Below are 19,000 nucleotides of genomic sequence, written 5' to 3'. Positions count from 1 at the left end.
GATGGATCAATATTAATTTATTATACTTAAAAAAACCCCTAATGTTTAAACGAACGACATCTGCGACTACATTTCCCATAATACACCTCGCGGGCGAGGAAATATTGCGTCATTGCCAACATGGCGGATTAGCTTCTGGTGTTCTGTCAGGATCCTTTCCCTCGTCGATTAATGGCTATTTATTCCTCACTGACGGCAGGTAAGTGTTCAGAAAACCGTCGAATATCAACGATAAAATCCTTTTTGGTTTTGCGTAACATAAAGATAGAAAGGCTCACACCACCACAGTCGTTATCATGTTTGTTGGAGTTTTATCTTTACCTTCTCCATACGTATTTCCAGTTCGTATATTTAATCTATATTTTGAGTTTAGTTAACGTTTTCTTAACTCAAACCAACAGTTTATGCTTTTTTAAAAGCTCTCACGAGCTAGCTCTATATCCGAGAACTGCTGACCAACAATCTCAATATTGCACCAAAACACGTAAAACAGTAGTGAAATATTACTCAAAAAAGTGCATACGGTCATATTGGACAAAGAATAAATAAATGTCAGTTTTACAAATGTCATATGAGCATGAGTGGTAATGGTGCAATGTTATTGTGAAGACAAACTATTTTCTATTTTGTCACAGATAGTAATGAGTCATCATGCTGGGGAGGGGAAAAGGCTATTTGGGCCCGACATTTTAATTTAGTGCCATACTGTATTCACTTTTGTTTCCATTTCAAATATGTTTTTCTCGTCTTGAAAAGTCATTCAGTCCGACGACGTTCCAGTGTAATCCAGCTGATTGAAGCATCTTGTGAACCATCCAGGTCCCGATGTTTCGCCGCTCGAGGTTTAGTGTTCGTCCCAATGTGGGCGGGGTCGGGAGGACGGCGGCTTCGTCGCAAGAAGCCGCACCGTCAAGTCAGGATGCCAAAGAGGCTCCGAAAGATGTTGAGGAGAGCGTGGCGGCCTCCACGGTGACTGACAGCAAACCCATTGACGCGCCTGAGGCTAAAGCGACCACCGTGAGGTGAGTTGGTTATTTAGTTAATTAGTTATGGTTTCAGGCACAATTGGTTAATGTAGACATCTTTGTATCCTGATTAGTGATGGAAATGATCCAAGTGGAGATGGCACCAGCTCCTCAGCGGCTGTCCAGAGGAGGAAACGCTTCTCTGTTAAACCCAGAGTGGCCCCAGGTCGCCTCGCTGCAATCACTCGAACGCCAAAGTCCCCTGCCAAGGTGGACTCTAAAAGTCCCCCGAAAGATTCAGACCTTGAGCCTCAAATTGAAACTCAAGTGGGACAGTCCGGGGCCCAGTCACCGACGCCGCCTGAGCCCGGACCTGAGCCTGAGACTGAAGCAGTCGTCGCCTCTTCTGGCGATTCAGAACAATCAGCTGCCATCTCTGCTGACCACTCTCCAAAAGGAACAAAAAAAACAGACAAGGCTTTGGTGCCGTCAGACGATGAGGTCATCAAAGTTCCTCCCAGGCCACCGGATAAAGAAGCGACGGCAGTGTCGGAAAAAGCCAAGACTCTCCTGTCGACAAAGAACGAGAAGTCGTTGATTCCCCGATTCTCCCTGAGTCGACTTTTGAACGACCCGTCGGACATTCAAAGGATGGAAAAAGCTCTCAAACTCCGCAAAATGCTCAGACAGGAGATGCGGAAAGAAAAGGTTTGATTTTGGAATTCTTGTTTCTAATTGGTTACACAAAAAAAAATCTGATTTGGACCAATAATGTGAAATGATGTCACGTTGCAGCGTTTACAGAAAGCAAAGAGGAAGAATGACAATGAGTGCACTTTGGATCCCTCCAAAATGACCATGAGGGATCTCATCCGCTACCTGCCATCGTCCAACCCTATGTCGTGAGTGCACCTTGCTCGTTTAAGCCCGTTTATTTTCTTTTTTGTGACCCGCAACTGCCGTATCACAGGTACAGTTTAGAGGACGACCCCCAGGAAAACAGGACTATGGTTTCTCCAAGCAAAGAGAAGTGAGTTCACATCCGAGTCCGCCCCAGTCTACACTCCAGGCTGGGCAAGTTTGAACTGGCTTTTCTACTTTGACGCTAACCCCAGATCGACAGAAAGAGTGCAGAAATTGAACCCGGAAGTTGTCCCGGAGACGAGAAGACAGGCGGAGGAGGAAGAGGCAGCAGCAGAGGAGGAAGAAGAAGATGATGCCATGATGGTGCCGCGGGTCAAAGTGGCTGAAGACGGCAGTCTGATCCTGGATGAGGAGAGGTAGGAGCACTGATGCAAAAAACCCCCCCGAGGCATTCACCGTAGAATAAATTGTGAGCGCTTGTGTGTCCCAGCTTGACAGTGGAGGTCAAGCGAACCAAAGGACCGAACCCGGCGGACGGGCGTGACCCCATCTTCGAGCGCGGCTCCACCACCACCTACTCCAGTTTCAGGCCGTCCGCCTACTGCAAGCCTTGGACCAGTGAAGGTTGTAGCAGCAACAATTTGTAGCCAAGCAAAAGTTGCGTGGATCTTCTAGATTGCTTTTTCCATGTCTCCTAATTCTCGCAGAGACAGACATGTTCTTCCTAGCGATCAGCATGGTGGGAACCGACTTCTCCATGATCGGCCAGCTTTTTCACAACAGAACTCGGACGGAGATACGGGTCTGTCAAGAAGAGCGTTGCTGTGTTTGTTTATGTGGTCATCATTTTTTTTTATATGTGTGCGTGTTTAAACTTGCAGAACAAATTCAAAAAAGAGGAGCGACAGAACTCGTGGAGAATCGACAAAGCTTTCCGTGAGTATCCCATCAATATCGATTCCGGATATTTTTTTCAGAACCTCCCAAGGTGACTCGATGTTGCCGTTTGTCCTCCAGGAGAGCGACGCAAGCTGGACATCGAGTATTTCACGAAGCTGCTGGAGAAGATTCTAGAAGTCCAAGCCAACAGGAAGAAGCTCAAGTCGCTGGTGAGGAAGAACTCACAGAGGAGCTCAAAGGTTGCAAAGAGTGAGTGCACACTCCGCTCTGTGAGAACAATGGCTCTTCCTAGAGCCTCGTTGGGGACCTTCTCTGCCAGTCTTTCTTGCTCTTAGTTATGATGCTCCACGACAGGCAAAGAGTTTCTGGACGATCTCCTCGACAGCGAGGAGGAAGAAGCTGAGGAGGAGGAGATTGATGACCTCTTGAGATCGGAGGCGGAGGACGGAGAGAAAGAGAATGACGAGGATGGAAAAGTCCTCGCCTCCAAGGCCGGGAGGAAACGCAAACGGAAGACTAAGGAGGACGTCTCGGAGCTAAAGAGCAAAAGCAAAGCGGGTGAAAAGAACAACGGAGAAGGTTTGTTAGAGCAGAGCCATCTTGTTGTTTTGTTGTATTGCTTGATTGCTTTCGTCTCCTCAGACGATGCCTGCACACCTGAAGATGCACAGGCAGCCCTTCCTGAAGATCAACTCGATTCACAAGTGTAAGGAAACTCGTTTACAAACATGAAATGTTCTTCCGAATCTAACATCGCCATTTGACCAGGTTTGAAATTACGGACACATCGGCCGAGAGCACGACGATTAAACCCGCCAAACTCTCACGAGGCGGCGCGGCCAAACCACTCCTGCCCCTCGGCCGAAAGTGGAGTAAGAAGCTCCCGCCCGGTCCGACCGCTGCAAAGGCAGATGACGACGTGTCGGTGATGAAGGACAGCGGTGTGGTGGACGAAGCCTCGAAAGAGCAGGTGATGAAACCAGAGCTGTCTTGAATATGTTTCCAGCCAGCTTCACCTTTCTGAAGTTGCTAACTTTTTTTTTTCAGATGAACAAAGAGACGCCACCCGAAGGAGTCGATGAGAAGGAGAATGGTGATGATGATGATGGCGGTGTTTCCTCTGGTGATGAAGATTACACCGCGAAACCTGCAAAACCCACTCGGTACATCCTCAACTTGATAACTCCACTTGGAGCACCTCTAAGTGAAGATAACCACTGTCTTGCAGGTACGGGAGAGTCCCCAAGGCTCCCAGCCTCTTAAATTACCCCGTCAAAGACGAAGGGTCCACCTCGAAACCTGAGCGAAAGCGCACCCCCAAGAGGTCCAGATCAACAACGGCGCCCTCCACCGCCCCGTCGTCCAAAAAGTCCAAACTTATTACCCTGCGAGCGTCCCAGTCTGAATCCAGCGAGGATGAAGACGAGCAACGCCAGCAGAGAGATGAAGAAGAAGCCTTTGTGCCCGCCTGCCTTCGCTCCCCCTTGGTTGTCGTTCCGCAGGTGGACGAGACAATGGAGGAGGTGCCAAACTTTTTTTTTTGTCACAAATCAGTTTCATCACGACATCATTTGTCTTTGCATGCTTTCCATAATCCACCCCCTCCTCCCCGTCCCATATAGCTTGATATCTTGGGCAACATGTCTGATGTGTTGGACATTTCCCATGAGGGACTCTACCCCAATTCCCTCTGTGAGGGGGACAAAAGTGAGACAGGGCCACCTGAACCCTGCGTGCATCAGTTGGACCTCCTGGTTGTAAGTGTCTCCTGCTTAGAATGTAGTTCCACAAATGAAAAAAAAAAAAAAGGAGCCCTCGTCTATTTTATTTGTTTCAACGATTCCATCGTCCATCCATCTTTTATTCCAGTCGATTTCAGTCTGACAAAACCTAATAAAAGTCTCGCTTGTCTTTTAGGACGTTATTGACTTAATGTCTCCCGAACGCACCCAAGGTATGTTGAGGCTCTTTTGCAGTGTTCCAAACGCTCATGTTGAAATTAAACGTTACGTTTTTTTCCCCTCAGTGTCCGAGGTGGAGAGCTACAACGAGGCTGCTCAGACCTTGCTGGCCATCAGCAACGTGTCTCACCCTTCTCAGTCGGAGGCGCCGGCTGACCAGACGACAAGTACGCGGTGTTAATCCTACTTCAAGCATGGCGGCGTTAGAATCAAATCGTGTCTTTATTGCAGAGACCGAATCGGAGAACGTGAACGAGACCGACAAACTCCTGGAGGAAGAGATAGCGGAATTCATCGAGGAAAACAGTTCCAGCCAAATTCCATTTTCATTAACAGACGACGGAGTCGGTCAGACGACGGAGACTCCCACCTCAGAGCCCACAGAACCTTCACCTCAGATTCCAAATCCTGAAAGCGTGCAGAATTACTCGGCTGCAGTCGAAGAACCACAACCCGAAGAGTCAAACACACCTTTGCTCCAAGAAAGTGGAGATTGTGACACTGCCAGTCAAGAAGTACTTAAATCTCAGAAAGCGACCAGGAGTCGGTTCTCAAAGGTCAAGCCAAAACCAAACCTTTCACAAATAACCAGAAGTACACGGCCGAAACCTCAGACTGCCAAAGAAACTCGCCCGTCGCCAGATCTGGAATCCACTTTGAAATCAACAGCTGAAGTCGAACCACGGCCAGCATCTTTACAGACACCAGAATTGCCTTCTAGTGAGACCATGGTCAATGTATCAAGTGACGCAAAGTCCGCAGAAGCTCTTGAAAGAGGTCCGAATTCTGAAGCAGCTCTTGAAGTCAAAGCCGAAGCCTCAAAGACACCTTCGCTCCAAGAAGGTGGACCAGTTGACACTGCCATGCAGGAAAAATCAAAAAGTCAGAAACCAGAGGAACCGACTCCCACTGAGAAGGAAACATCTGGATTTACTACAAAAGAGACAAAATCCAAAGATTCTCACGCAGTTGAAAGTGGTCCAAGTTCTAAAGCTGCCGTCGCCCAACCCCAGGCCGAAGAGTTAAATAAATCTTTGGACCAAAACGACAGCACCATGCAAGAGTTACCCGAAAGTCAGAACCCGAGCAAAGTTGTTTCCAGAAGAAGTCGATTCGCAAAGGTCAAACCAAACCTGCAGATATCCAGAAGCTTGCCGTCTAAATCTCAAAGCACAAAAGAACCAAGCACATTGTCGGATCTCGAATCCACTCGCAAAGCAACAGCTGAAGTAAAAGCACCGCCGACTTGTTCCTCCACGCAAGAACCAGGCCACGGTGTCTATTCTCCACCCAAAGTCCAACCCAACTCGATGTCCGCCGCTCGGTCAAAGGATGGACTGGATGAAGGCTCCAATGTAACCTCAGACTGTCAAACTGTGGAAATGTCCACGTTGTCCATTATTGAATATCAGATTGGTGAATCTCCACCTGTGGGCCAGGAAACGGCAAACATCTCTCCTCACCAGGACACGGTGACGGCGACTTCTTTGAATTCCACACCTGACAGCCTCCCGTTAAATATCACAAAGCCAGATTCGGGCCAGGAGAGTTCTGGAACCTCTGAAGCAAATCCAGTGAGCGGAGAAGCTCAAGCCCCCAAATGGTGAGCAGAATGTTTTGAAAAGTTGTGATCGACTCCATATAACCATCATTTGTCACCTTCAAAAGTTACTAACATGAATTTGCTATTTCTCTTTATCCTGAAAGCACCGACGAGACTTTATTGCCCAAAACCGTCGCAATGAGACGAAGCAGGCTCGTTAAACCCAAGCCCAACGTTGGGCGCGGCGCTCGGCAGTCCCGACAAGCGGCGGTCAAAACAGGATCAGGTTTGACACCTTCCATCGGGAAAACTTGCTCATAGAGTTTTAGAATTTTTAATTCTCTTCCTTGCCCAGACGTGGCTCCTGGTCCTCGAGGGCAAGCGACTGTCTTGTCGACGCCACTAGAGGGCGCTAACAATCAAGTTCAAGCTGCCTCCTCTACATCAGAGAGTTTGACATCTGCCCAGGTAGCAACTTTATTTCAATCTATTTGACCTATTTAACAAATATCAGACTTTCTGTTTGAATTTGGAATCTGAAGTGTTTGTTTCTGTCTCACCCAACGTCCACAGGATGATTCGGCGTCAAGTACTGGAGCAAACCAAACTTCTGCAAGTCTTACAGTATTCCCAGACGGTAAGTCAAGTAACTAAGTATTGCTGGAGCCCCAAAAATATGATTTTACAAAATGAAAGCCTGGAAAATTTGTGGTTATTGTTGTATTGTGCCAGACTTGGTCACGCTAAGAACTCGCTTTTGTTCGTATTTTAATTGAGACTGAAGAATAATGGCGCGCGGAATGAATGTCATTGTTATTGCACCGCTTGGGTCTGAAACGAGTTCCGTCACCTCAGCGCCGCCACAGCCGTCAGACACGGACGAGCCCTTCTTCATACTGTCCTTGACGGAAGTCCCGCTGGATGAGTCTCCTCATCAACCCCCCCGGGCGGAACCATCAGCGCAGCACAGGTCAGAGCTGTCCAAAATGGCCGACGTGTGATACCTTGCGTGGATTATGATGGCGCTTCTTTGTCTTCGCAGCCACGCTGAGGAGATTGCAGTTGCAGGGCCGAGCCGTTCCCCACCTAACGTCCTTTGTGAGGAGATGGCTGTCGCCATGGTAACAGTGTCGCGCTGACATTGCAGGATTTTTGGGGGGGCATTTCTAAGACCAACTATTTGGATTCAAGTCCATTTTCTGCTCTTCTATTTTCCCAGAGTGAAGTCACAGAACATCCAGGACCACTTGCAGGAAGTGAAGACACGACCACCTCAGCTGTTACAAGAGGCAGAGTGGCTTCGCGCCGACCGAACGTTAGTAAAAGTATGCCCAGAAAGCGGGCGACGGCGACAACTGCGGCGGCCTCCCAACCGGAAACGACACAAAGCACAGCGGAGCCCGAGTCATTAACAATGGCATCGCAAGCACAAGCGAGTCCCTCTCTGGCTTCAACCGAGGTAAGCAGTGCTCAAGAGCGCCATCTGCAGGCTCGTGAAAAACCTTAGCGGCATTTATTCCCCCTGTTTTTGCGCTTTACCTTTATTTAACCCAATGGAGAACAGATTCTTAATTTTATACAAAACTTTTGCGCGTGTGTTGTAGGTTTCGTCGTGTCGTCACGACGATGGCGTGGCAGTCCAAGAGGAGCCCACCGACGTGTCCCAGTACTTCCTAAGCGACATTTTCACCGAAGTGAACGAAACGTGACACGCACTCATTTACCTTTCGTTACCAACATGCACTTCTCAAAAAAGTTTTGGGGATTTGGGTGAACTTTCAGGACGGTCCTAAAATGCACTCCAACGCTCCATTTGAGCCCAAAGCGGCGAACTTTTTGTTGGGCTTGCATTCTCAATGTGCAGCATTTTTTTTTTTTTTTTTTTTTTATTGACGTGGGACAGCAGACTGTGGAATAATGTGAAGCAACAGCAACCTCCTCTTCTGTGCCTTTTTTTTTTTTCTTTTCAACACAATACACATTGAGCTAAACAAAACTTGAGCTAATTGAATGCAGATAAAGTTTGGTTTTGTTTTTCCTTTCCTGTAACGCCTGACTAAATAGTTCCTTTACGTTCCAAACAAAAATCAAAACAGGTCTACTAGTGTTTGCCGTACCCAGTTTCGACTTTCCAAAACAAGCTAATTATACTGCCGCTGTTAATTGGTGGCGCCAAACATGGCCACATCATTTCCTTTGAGCTACTTTTCACTATGTCGACCAGCAGGGCTTAGTAAGATTGTTCAAATCTATTTACGGCCTTGCGACTGTAGGAAATCTTAGATCATCACTGCGATGTGGCAGGAAAATGTTATCGCGGGTTGTCAGATTGCCTGGTAGTGCCTAAAACAAGCATGCAAAATCTGATCATGTAAATAAATCGGCTTGCGGAACACCTAAAAAAATGGTTCTTCCTTGTATACTTTGTTCCTTGTATGTATAATGGAAAAGTGAAACTATGACATCTAGTTTGTAACAAAAACAAACAATCCAGTTCTCCACTTATGCCCAGATACAAATCATTTCCACTAAAGCTTAAAATATTCAGTAAAATCTGTCTGGAACATTCCATTGAGTTTCAGCAAAACATATTTGGAATATTTGATCCTGAGTCTGATATGGCAGATTTTTTTTTTTTTTTTTTAGAAAGCTAATCTGGTTTGCAATCATAGCCAACATCGAAACAAAAACAAAACAACTCACCCATGCTATAATTTGGTACTGGAAAATGGCGTAATGTTTACATATTTTTACAAATGACTTGTGTAGTATGTTTTTTTTTTTTTTTTTTAAAGTATGGCTTGTTTAAATAGGAGGACAAACGGCCTTTTACTCAGGCAAGACGCCAACATTTCTCGCATTGTCGTTACCAAGGGAGAAACTTCAGACAAGACGTAATTACATATTGGCTTCAGCGACCTGTTGGTTCTGTTTCCCAAGATTGGTCTCTTTGTGGAAACACACGGTTAAGGCAATTAAATAAGGCACAAAGTGTTCTTACAAACAAACCTTGACGCCTCATTCACATGACTTTTGTTTTGACGAATGGTCAAAATCCCCGCTAACAATTGTGAGAAGCTTGTGGACGTTCATCCAAAACAGTTGCGATTAAAAAAAATAAAAAAATAAAATACCAATGACGTGTATGTCAACTTGTCACTTTAAAGGAAGTAAAACAAAATCATTTTTTTTCCCCTCAGTCTGCCATTTAGTAAATAGAAATAATTAGATCCTTTTAATTGATGTTGCACAGGAAAAATTATTTTGTTAGCTCAGACCGTGAGCAAAAAATATATAAATAATACTGAAGACAAATGAAATAAGTTATACTTTAATACCATTTTTTTTTTTTCCCAGATGGCGAGCCAAAACCATCCCAATTTCTTTGTTACTTCATATCCTCATAGCGGCATTGTTCTGTATTTATTTGCATGTGTGTGACAGAACATTATTCAAATAAGGCGGCGGCTTCACAACATAGCTTAAGTTAGGTGTGTATTTTGAAGCCACTTGGCACTAAGCCAGCTATCAGTCAAAATGCTCAACCTTTACGATTCCCACATTGTTTTTTTTTATATGCAACTTAATTGTTGGTAAGGTTTAGGTGCGGTGCGCAATTACTCGTCTTGTGAAAGAGCGTGAATTTTTCGTCATCTTAGAAAAACAAGACACAAGACTGGATATTTGCTCTTTATTTGAAACGTGACTCTTTCAGTTGAAGGAGGAATACTTGTTAGTTTAAATGTGGGTAAAAAAAATATATACAAAAATCTTTTGGACCCCCCCCCCCCCCTCCATGGTTAACGGATGTTGTTGAAACTAGTCATGAGTGTCACGTGGAGTTGAAGATGATTTTCTTGAGCTTCATCACCTCCTCGCTAGTGAGGTGCAGCATGGAGGCGGCCGAGCTGGAATTCATCAGCGAGTTCTTTGCCTCCGCCGCTTTCCGATTGGGCTCGCCGTCTCTCTGATGGCTCGTTGGTACCGAGAGATCGTGCGGAACCGGACTGGGGCTCCTGGGCGTTTGTTTGTCTTTCGCCGAGGCCTCCCAATAAGACGGCGGCGGTTTGAAGCCGCTCGATGACATCGTCACTTCTGCCTGGGAAAACGGAGAAACCTCCGGAACGGCGCTGGATTTCAAAACAGGGGAAGGCATTGCGAAGGTGGTGAAATGATTTTGGCTGGGGATGTGGCGAATTGGGGGTGTCGGGATGTTTGGACTTGGCTCCTTTTTGTCCGGCACCCTGGGGCCTTCGATGTTCCGCCGATGGAAGTCGGGGTGAAAGAAAACCTGTCCCGGGTGCATGTACTTGCTCTGTTGCGACATCTCCTGCAAGAGGCGAGGTAGCTGCTTAGGGTCGTAGGTCGCGCCTGGGGGGCCGTACATCCGCAGCCAATTGCGGAATACAGACAGGGGGATCTCGATCTCCATTTTTCCGTCGTTCCCGGGAGGCGGGCAAGGCTGGATGTTTGGTTTCTTCGCCGCTGGACCCTCGTCTTGCACTTGGTACTCTGTCGGCTTGGTAAAGCAGGTGCGACCGTCGGCCCGAGTTGTCAGGGTGCTGTCAAACTCTGGACTACTGCTGGAGGTGAGGTCCACCACAAAGTCCTCCCTGGCCCTGGTGAGGTACGGCGCGGCTCCAACCGCCACTGCCTCGTCTGACTTCTTGGCGCCATCTTTCCTCGCTACCTGCGAGTGCAGCCGCGTGTACAGCGTTGAGGGCATGTTGAGAAACTTTGGGTTCTTGCTGGCCAAGGGTGGGGAGAAGGACGATTTTGGATTCCTGTCCATCCTCTGACTCTCAGCTTTAATACTCAGATTGAGAGGCTCGCTCAGTCCCGACGTCGACTTGTACTGCTCGGCCAGGAAGCGCAAATGATCCAAAGGCCTCACTCGTTCCGTCTGAGCCGGAGCGTAGGAGGGGAAGGTGAATTTAGGCGGGGGGCCCGCCTGTGGGCTGTGCGGGGTCATCATGGAAGGCGACATGGGGACGTAAGGCGGCAGGATAGCGCCGCCTGAGTGATAGCAGTTGGGATGTGGCAGTTGGAGAGGAAAGACGGCGTGAGGAGGACCTGGCTGAAGGTTGGGATGATTCTGTCGGAGAACAAAGTGCATAGTTTAGTCATACCCCTGCTAACTTGTCTGGTGACCTAGTCTGCCTCCATCATCCTCTGATTTGATCAAACCAGAACTACAAACCACCAACATACTCTATCATTAGTATTAAGCAGGAATTTAGTTACGCAATACTGAATGAGGTTAATCTATAATTGCATGTTTCTCTTCCAATTGCCTCCCTGGTAAATTCACACGTAAGGGCGTGACCCCGGTTGTTAAAATGTCACGCTCTAGACATCTCCGCTTACCTCTGGCACTATTCTATATCAGACATCTACCGATACTAATCCGAAACCCGGACTCAAAATGGAGCCCATGCCCCATCTGCTTTATACATCTTTCCAGAAAGATGACCAACCTGATGGTGCATGGGCAGTGACATCATCTTGCGTTTGACCGCCCTTGCCTCTATGTCCTCCACGCCGTAGCCGTGGTAACGGTAGTGCTCCACCACATGCGGCGACACCACGTTCATCTGCATTCCCTTCAGGTGGCACTCGTAAGCCAGCAGCAGTCTAGTCCAGATAGCCGCATGTCAGTTTCCAAATTTAATCGACCCACTTCCCCATTTGACTCACTTCTCGTAATGGCGGCGGGTGCAGGTGGCGGCGCTGGTGCTGCGAGGGTTCCCTCCTAGCGAGTTGTAGACCTGCTTCCAAAGCTGTTGAGACGTCACCTGTCCAGACAAAAGCCCCATCAGAGGTGCCATGAATCAAAGCCATAAAACCTAAAGTCCCGAAGAACTTACCTGGTGATAACCCCCCAAGTCTCTGACTGTCTTGAACATCACGAATAAATCGACTGTAAGAAAAGAACAACGGCGATTTAGAGCTCATTCAACCACAATAACTGAATAATATTTGATGTCAATTTTTGTTCCGGCTACCAACAATTTCAGAACACACTTTGTTTGAAGCCCAGATGAGGGATCCTCTCGATGGGTGTATCTCGCTGCTTCATAAAAAGGTAGAGATTGGTCAGGAAGGCCTCCTCGGTCATGCCCATCAACTCCCGACGGTGCTCCTCTGGGACCCCCGGCTGAGCTTTGGCCCTATGTGCCTAGGAAATATCAATATAAAAAAAAAATACTGATCAATCCCTTCCCTAAAATCCTAATCCCAAATCTCCAACCTATCCTGAAGCCCCACTTTACAAACATAGCTCTAATCCATACCCCAACTCTCACCCTTATCTCCAAATCGTAATCCCGAAGTGTAAATCCAAATCCTAATCCTATCCTAATCCCAATCCTAACCCCAAACATAGCCTACTCGAAGTTCAAAACGATTTAGGAAATTGTGATATGAGGCCAAAACAAATCCTAACCCAACATCCAATCTTAACCCTCAAATAATTCCATGTCAAAAAAAAATTTCCTTTACTCACCATTTCCATTATGAGCGTAAACGAGGGTACCAATTAGTCAGCAGCATCCGAAAGCACTACAACACACAAGTACCCACACTCACGTACGTCCCGGCGGCTCTTCACGAAATATTTGACAGGACGACAGACAGAGGCTGCTTATTTCAACGTCCCTCCGTTAAGATTTCGACGGTTCGACCGGTTCGACCAGCTACCAAACAACTGCAACGCTGAAATCGACCACACGGCACAATTTGGCTCCAGAAGTTGTTCAACTGGCCCAAATGGCGGACTGGGTCTTGTTTGGCGGGTCACTTTCCGCTAAGATGTTCTCGGAAGCGTGTGATGGTTTGATGAAATGTGAAGATATTTTACCGGGAAAAAAACAGAATGCCACGCTGATATGTAGGCGTGTTTGCCTGTAAACGAGAAATGTAACATTTTAACTGAGGTTAGATTGTTGGACATTTTATTTCAAGATTTATTATTTCATTTGTCACAGGATCAATCTCGTTGTAAAGATTAGTTGCTTTGAAAAAAAAAGCATGAACAAGCAACATTAAGTTTATTAGGTCATTAATATAAATCAACTACAAATATCAGACAGAAAAAAAAATAGTCCAATACAAATGAAAAGAAAAAAATGGAATGAAAATAAAGCGGGAAATTCAAAAATTGAAAAATAAAGGAAAATTAAAAAGGGAAAAAAGGAATGGAAAATTGAAAAAAAGGGAAAAATAACAAAAATAGTAAATAAATAAAAATGAACACAAAATCAAAAGAAATACTAAAAACGTTTAAATGTTCATGTTGATATGATTAATACTTCTATCAAAAATGGAAAATTAAAAAAAATTAGACAAATCAAAAGAAATAACAAAAATGATTAAATGTTCATGTTGATATAGCCAATATTTCCATCACCAACTTTGATCATTTTCTTGGGGTAAAGTTTGAAAAGTGATATAAAGATAAACAAATTTAAAACTATGCGGAGTCCCTGAACATTCCCTGATATTTATCTATCGTCAGGCATACATGTCGAGACGTAATTTCATCTCATGCAGCCCGGCTGGTTCGACAGGAAGCGGATTTGGTAAACGTTAATCAGATAAATTGCAAAGACGTGCCATTCCGCTGGAATGATAATTACGTAGGCGTGCTTCGACTCGGGATAAATATAACATTCAGTTGATCTTGAGGACATTTTGCAAAGGTCAAGATTATTTTCACGCCCCGAACACTAATAAATCACACTGCTATTATTAACCTTACTAAACAACACAAATAGACATTTCCATTCCAAAACAATTTTTGTCCGAATTATTTGAGTGTCAACATTTCCTAAAAAAAAAATTTAGAGGTCACGAAGCAAAATGACTTGTGGTTATGCAAGCGTGTCTTTGTTAACTGAAATCCCCGCTCAGCAAAACAAAGGCGGCATTGATTCAGAGAAAAGTCTAAATATGAAAGTCACGCTTATCCATCTTCAGCTCGGCATGCCAGAAATATTATATTGGAAACGATGATGTCATAGTTCTAGCGGTCGCTCGTCCCCCTAGTTTTTATCGTCCACGCATTAATGTAACCTCAAGTGAGCCAAAATAATCTGATTGATGTTGTTGAAGTGTGCACACCCTCTTATTTTATTCCGGGCCGCACGGAAAGATTTAACGAGTGTTCAAAAGTTCAACTTGGGACATTTGCGAACGCAGCACAGCCCTGAGGGTCGTATGCACTCACAGAATGCCAAGGTGACAGCAAATTTGACTTTGTGGAATAGCCGGCTCGGGAGCACAAAAGCTCTCGCATCATCGACTATGTCAAGAATGGCGTCGGCCTGCGTTTTGATTTCACATGTCCATGTTACCATCATCAAAACACCTCAATAAATTCTCAGTCAAGGGTGCGCCTTTTAATTCTTCCGCGTGACTCGTAAGGCGAATATGGATACAAAAGTTTTATTGTAGTTTCTTGAGAGGCACTTAGCTGTGTGCTTCTCAAGAAAATAGAATTCAATGCTGACAATGGCTTTGTTTTTTTTTCTTCTCCAACTTCCTTTCTTCACATGATGAAGGTCATGCTAATTTCACTCTAATTGCAGCATTTAACCAAAAGAACGGGGTGGTTCCCATTACCTGCTGAATGTCGGGCACGCCCCAGAAGGAACTAATAACAACGTTAGCTTTTCATCACACTTTTTGTGCAAAGCTTTTTAACGTTTTCCGTTCCTCATGATGCAACTGTTATTTATTTTTTGGACTTTATTTTGACAATACACAGAAGATCAAGTTGGGACAATTTTTGAAGTGATGAATAGCAAATTGCCATGTAATTGATGATTTGCTTAATTACATCCGTCATAAAAAGACGCAGTCACGCCACATTCCTGGGACGGTAATTTAGGGTTACAGCAGTGGCGTTATTACATTGACGCATTTATGCCCTGAGGGGGACGTTTGTGAATTGTTCTGAGGGTGGGGCCTTCATCCCACGGTGAGAAAGATGATCTTGAATACTCTGGATACGTTCCAGACCAACTGAAATGGGGACATGCCAATGTGAAGTCATCATTTTTGACTAGTAACATACTGCAAAGTCGTTCGAACGAGTCGGTGAAGTAGTTAAAATGTACTGCAAATTTGTATTGATAAAGTCATTCAAATGTTCCGGCAGTTGTTTCAACATATTCGGTAAACTTGTTGGAATGTTTTGGTAAAATGCTAGGCTAAATGCTAAAGATATAGCATTTTTCCCCATAATGCATGTGCACTATACATATACTTACCAAATGTCATGTTGCCAAGTTTTGAGGGCTGATTAATTTGTTTTTAAATCTGGATAACATTACTTAAAAAGGACTGCTTTGAACAAAGATGGCAGACTTTGCGTTTACAGGCTTGGCCAGCAAGCAATCGCCTGATTGGCTGAGATCTGGGATAGGATAAATGATTGTATGGCTAAGATTGCTTATGAGCCCGAGCTAGCATCAACTCAAGGAAGTGAGGTGAGTCACATAATGATCTCATGACAGTCATAGCTGCCAAAGGTGTAGCCGCACATTATCATTTGAAAAATTGCTTTAATTGGCCTCTTGTAATAATAACAGCCTTTTGTTAAAATAGCTACATTCAGTGTCGTTCTGTGTCGTTAAGCCGCTCCCAATTCCAAAGACACACAACTGCCTTAGACAACGCAATATTTCACAATGGACAAATGTTGTTATTCCAGTCCTTTTCAAATAAAATGTCCAGCCATTGCACAGGGTGCAGTCTGGTTAAATCGACCCATCTGTCAGAATGAACTTGACTAATTTCTTACAAGTAAAAACGAGAAGCAAACGCACACAGAGCCTATACAATTGATTAAGGGCCCAATGAGCAGCAAGCAGGGATCCAGTCCACCCACCAATGAGAAAGGAGCAGGGGGGGATTCAGCTGTCCACCAATGAGGAACGAGCGTTGTCACAGTTGTATTTGTGTTAGTAATACAAGGGTCAAACGCAACAGTTCAGATTCCAGCCAATCGCAGAGTGGCGTTCGCGCAGTTAAATTTGCATGAGGGCGTCCATAAGAACACAGGCCCCAAAGTTCGGACATCATCTCACTGTAATCTAACATGCCTGATCCAGTCAAGGCAGCGCCCAAGAAGGGCTCCAAAAAAGCCGTCTCTAAGGCCCCCGGCAAGCCTGGGAGGAGAAGAAAGAAGGGAAGGAAGGAAAGCTACGCCATCTATGTGTACAAGGTGCTGAAGCAAGTCCACCCTGACACTGGGATCTCATCGAAAGCCATGAGCATCATGAACTCGTTCGTCAACGACATCTTCGAGCGCATCGCTTCTGAGGCTTCTCGTTTGGCTCACTACAACAAACGGTCCACCATCTCGTCCAGAGAGATCCAAACCGCTGTGAGACTCCTGCTCCCGGGCGAGTTGGCGAAGCACGCCGTGTCCGAGGGTACCAAGGCAGTCACCAAGTACACCAGCTCCAAGTAAATCATCCTGCTTTGGTGTACAACAAAACGGCTCTTTTAAGGGCCATCCAAATCACCTTTAAAGAGTTTGAATCTCCGTCTATTAGCATGCTCACTAAATACTTTTAATACTAAATTCTCTAATTGTTAATTTATTATACTTGGACTGCAAGCAGGGATTTCCTTGTTAAGATTTACATATGTAATTAAGATCAAATGCATTCCATTTGAAAATTTAAATTTTATTATACACTATTACAATTATATGCGGACCTGAGAGAGGACAGTCTGCCGCCGGTCCCTCATAACTTGATGTACACGTCATGTTGTGCAAGTAGGTCAAATGAATTCATTCATGCGGTGCAAGAGTGAACTGTTGCAATAGTAGCATGAGTTTCCACATGGCGGACATTTTTTTTTTTTTTTGCATGAATTGTGTGGGAATCTTAAGCTCTTTTAAGACAAAGTGTGTGGCCCTTAAAAGGGCCTTTGGGTTAGTGGATTTCAGCGCAACGTCTAACCGCCGAAGCCGTAGAGAGTACGCCCCTGCCTCTTGAGAGCATACACCACATCCATAGCGGTGACGGTCTTCCTTTTGGCATGCTCGGTGTAGGTAACAGCGTCACGGATGACATTCTCCAGAAAAACCTTCAGCACACCACGAGTTTCTTCGTAGATCAGACCAGAAATACGCTTCACACCGCCTCGACGAGCCAGACGTCGAATGGCGGGCTTAGTAATACCCTAGATGTTATCGCGGAGAACTTTGCGGTGGCGTTTAGCGCCTCCTTTCCCCAGCCCTTTGCCTCCCTTTCCTCGTCCAGACATTTTGCTTAGCTTGCTATAATGCCGTAGTAATAACGGTCTAGTCGTCGGTGCGTTTATAAGCAACGATGCGGACCTGAGAGAGGACAGCTAACCCAATTCGAGGCGAAGAACGTCATCTACTAGCACTCCCCCCCCCCCCCCCAAATGCATTGACTAAACCACAGTAACATACACAAAGTCTTTATTTACATTGTAAATTGTGGACGTGACACTCCACGTGATAATCGGAATTACGTTTAACTATTTTTAAAATTTCGCATTTCGGAGCAAATAGTCTGCGTTAAAGTCAACTTTGTTGGAAAGGGGTTTGGCAGGACATTCGTAAACAGGATAATTTCAAGACATCAAAAACCATTCTTAATTTAAACCAGTTCACAGTAACAAATGGCTATTTAAGTCATAAAATGTACTCTTTATGAAGGAAATGGTTGGCTCTTAAAAGAGCCGTTGGGACTCGATGGTTGAGCTCTCCATCTTTATTTCGACTTGGCAGTCTTCTCGGTCTTCTTGGGCAGAAGCACGGCTTGAATGTTTGGCAAAACGCCACCCTGTGCAATCGTCACGCCACCAAGCAATTTGTTGAGCTCTTCGTCATTACGGACGGCCAACTGCAAGTGACGGGGGATGATTCTGGTCTTCTTGTTGTCACGGGCCGCGTTGCCAGCCAATTCCAAAATCTCAGCTGTCAGGTACTCGAGCACCGCTGCCAAGTAGACGGGAGCACCCGCACCGATACGCTCGCCATAGTTGCCTTTACGAAGAAGTCTGTGAACACGACCTACGGGGAATTGAAGTCCAGCACGGGAAGAACGAGTCTTCGCCTTAGCTCTAGCTTTACCACCGGTTTTTCCACGTCCAGACATAATTAGGTAATTTTCGGCTTTGTGTTTTCTAACACGATTACTGCGGAAGACGGAGTACCATATATATACGGGCCTCTGCTGCCCGTTGATTGGTCGGTTGAAGCGGAGAATCGGTTGTCCAATCAGCAGCGAGCTACAGCCCTCCCTTGAGCAGAACCAGAATTCCCCCTCCCTTTCCAAAGGTAACGTCATAAAGAATACACAAGATGTCATTATTACGCTCCTGTCGTGTTGAAAAAAACTAAAAGACTGCTTATTGCGTGTGTTTTGTTTCTTGATAAAATTAAAATTCACACAGTAATGTTTATTTGATGACTACATTATTTAAATAATGTGGAATAAAAGAGACTAATTTGCTCTTAGTTTCTACAATGTAATAAAATAATGTACTCTGCCATATTAATTGTTGCAAATAATAAATAGCATTAAGACCGACCACTTAGTTTATATATTTATTTGTGTGTATGCATACATCTGTTATCTTTCGAAAAAAAAGCATCGCAGATTTTTTTGGGATGAAAATGGACTGTTGACTTCCTCCTGTTTGACGTCTCTCCAAACTCCCAACACACCGGATTCAAATGAGCAGCACTTACAGAACCCATCCGGATCTGCCGGTGC

The 19,000-nt window shown here is 45.3% G+C and overlaps 4 protein-coding genes and 1 pseudogene across 6 annotated transcripts; 2 read left to right on the top strand and 3 right to left on the bottom strand.

Annotated features, from left to right (window-relative positions):
- Positions 1-78: 78 nt before the first annotated feature.
- On the top strand, positions 79-9,241 carry zgc:162472 (uncharacterized protein LOC553495 homolog). Of its 2 annotated transcripts, XM_049739329.2 has the most exons (26): positions 79-199; positions 820-1,022; positions 1,100-1,673; positions 1,761-1,867; positions 1,936-1,995; positions 2,081-2,245; positions 2,320-2,453; positions 2,537-2,631; positions 2,711-2,765; positions 2,847-2,978; positions 3,084-3,308; positions 3,372-3,435; positions 3,498-3,699; positions 3,777-3,892; positions 3,958-4,252; positions 4,352-4,486; positions 4,647-4,683; positions 4,756-4,857; positions 4,922-6,293; positions 6,398-6,519; positions 6,589-6,701; positions 6,807-6,870; positions 7,089-7,203; positions 7,276-7,354; positions 7,453-7,692; positions 7,838-9,241. In XM_049739329.2, the coding sequence occupies exons 2-26, from the start codon at positions 826-828 to the stop codon at positions 7,940-7,942; spliced, it is 4,905 nt and encodes a 1,634-aa protein (XP_049595286.1). In that variant the 5' UTR covers positions 79-199; positions 820-825; the 3' UTR covers positions 7,943-9,241. The 2 variants fall into 2 exon arrangements, with proteins under 2 accessions (XP_049595286.1, XP_049595287.1); XM_049739330.2 differs by lacking the exon at positions 4,352-4,486.
- Positions 9,242-9,910: 669 nt separating this feature from the next.
- arid6 (AT-rich interaction domain 6) lies at positions 9,911-12,969 on the bottom strand. 2 transcript variants are annotated; one of them, XM_049739335.2, is made up of 6 exons: positions 12,739-12,969; positions 12,258-12,411; positions 12,101-12,153; positions 11,931-12,028; positions 11,711-11,867; positions 9,911-11,328 (listed from the first exon to the last, which is right to left on the bottom strand). In XM_049739335.2, the coding sequence occupies exons 1-6, from the start codon at positions 12,745-12,747 to the stop codon at positions 10,066-10,068; spliced, it is 1,734 nt and encodes a 577-aa protein (XP_049595292.1). In that variant the 5' UTR covers positions 12,748-12,969; the 3' UTR covers positions 9,911-10,065. The 2 variants fall into 2 exon arrangements, with proteins under 2 accessions (XP_049595292.1, XP_049595293.1); XM_049739336.2 differs by lacking the exon at positions 12,739-12,969 and having other exon boundaries at positions 12,243-12,389.
- A 3,328-nt stretch (positions 12,970-16,297) lies between these two features.
- LOC137839509 (histone H2B 1/2-like) lies at positions 16,298-16,824 on the top strand. The gene has a single exon (XM_068652799.1). It carries the CDS (start codon positions 16,336-16,338, stop codon positions 16,708-16,710), a length of 375 nt encoding a protein of 124 aa, XP_068508900.1. The 5' UTR covers positions 16,298-16,335; the 3' UTR covers positions 16,711-16,824.
- Positions 16,825-16,909: 85 nt separating this feature from the next.
- On the bottom strand, positions 16,910-17,646 carry LOC125980211 (histone H4-like; annotated as a pseudogene).
- Positions 17,647-17,907: 261 nt separating this feature from the next.
- On the bottom strand, positions 17,908-18,437 carry LOC125980209 (histone H2A-like). Its single transcript, XM_049739343.2, has one exon. It carries the CDS (start codon positions 18,377-18,379, stop codon positions 17,993-17,995), a length of 387 nt encoding a protein of 128 aa, XP_049595300.1. The 5' UTR covers positions 18,380-18,437; the 3' UTR covers positions 17,908-17,992.
- Positions 18,438-19,000: the final 563 nt, after the last annotated feature.

The sequence above is a fragment of the Syngnathus scovelli genome, chromosome 13, assembly GCF_024217435.2.
Source record: "Syngnathus scovelli strain Florida chromosome 13, RoL_Ssco_1.2, whole genome shotgun sequence".
NCBI classification, from domain to species: domain Eukaryota; kingdom Metazoa; phylum Chordata; class Actinopteri; order Syngnathiformes; family Syngnathidae; genus Syngnathus; species Syngnathus scovelli.
This window is presented reverse-complemented; position numbering and strand designations above follow the sequence as displayed.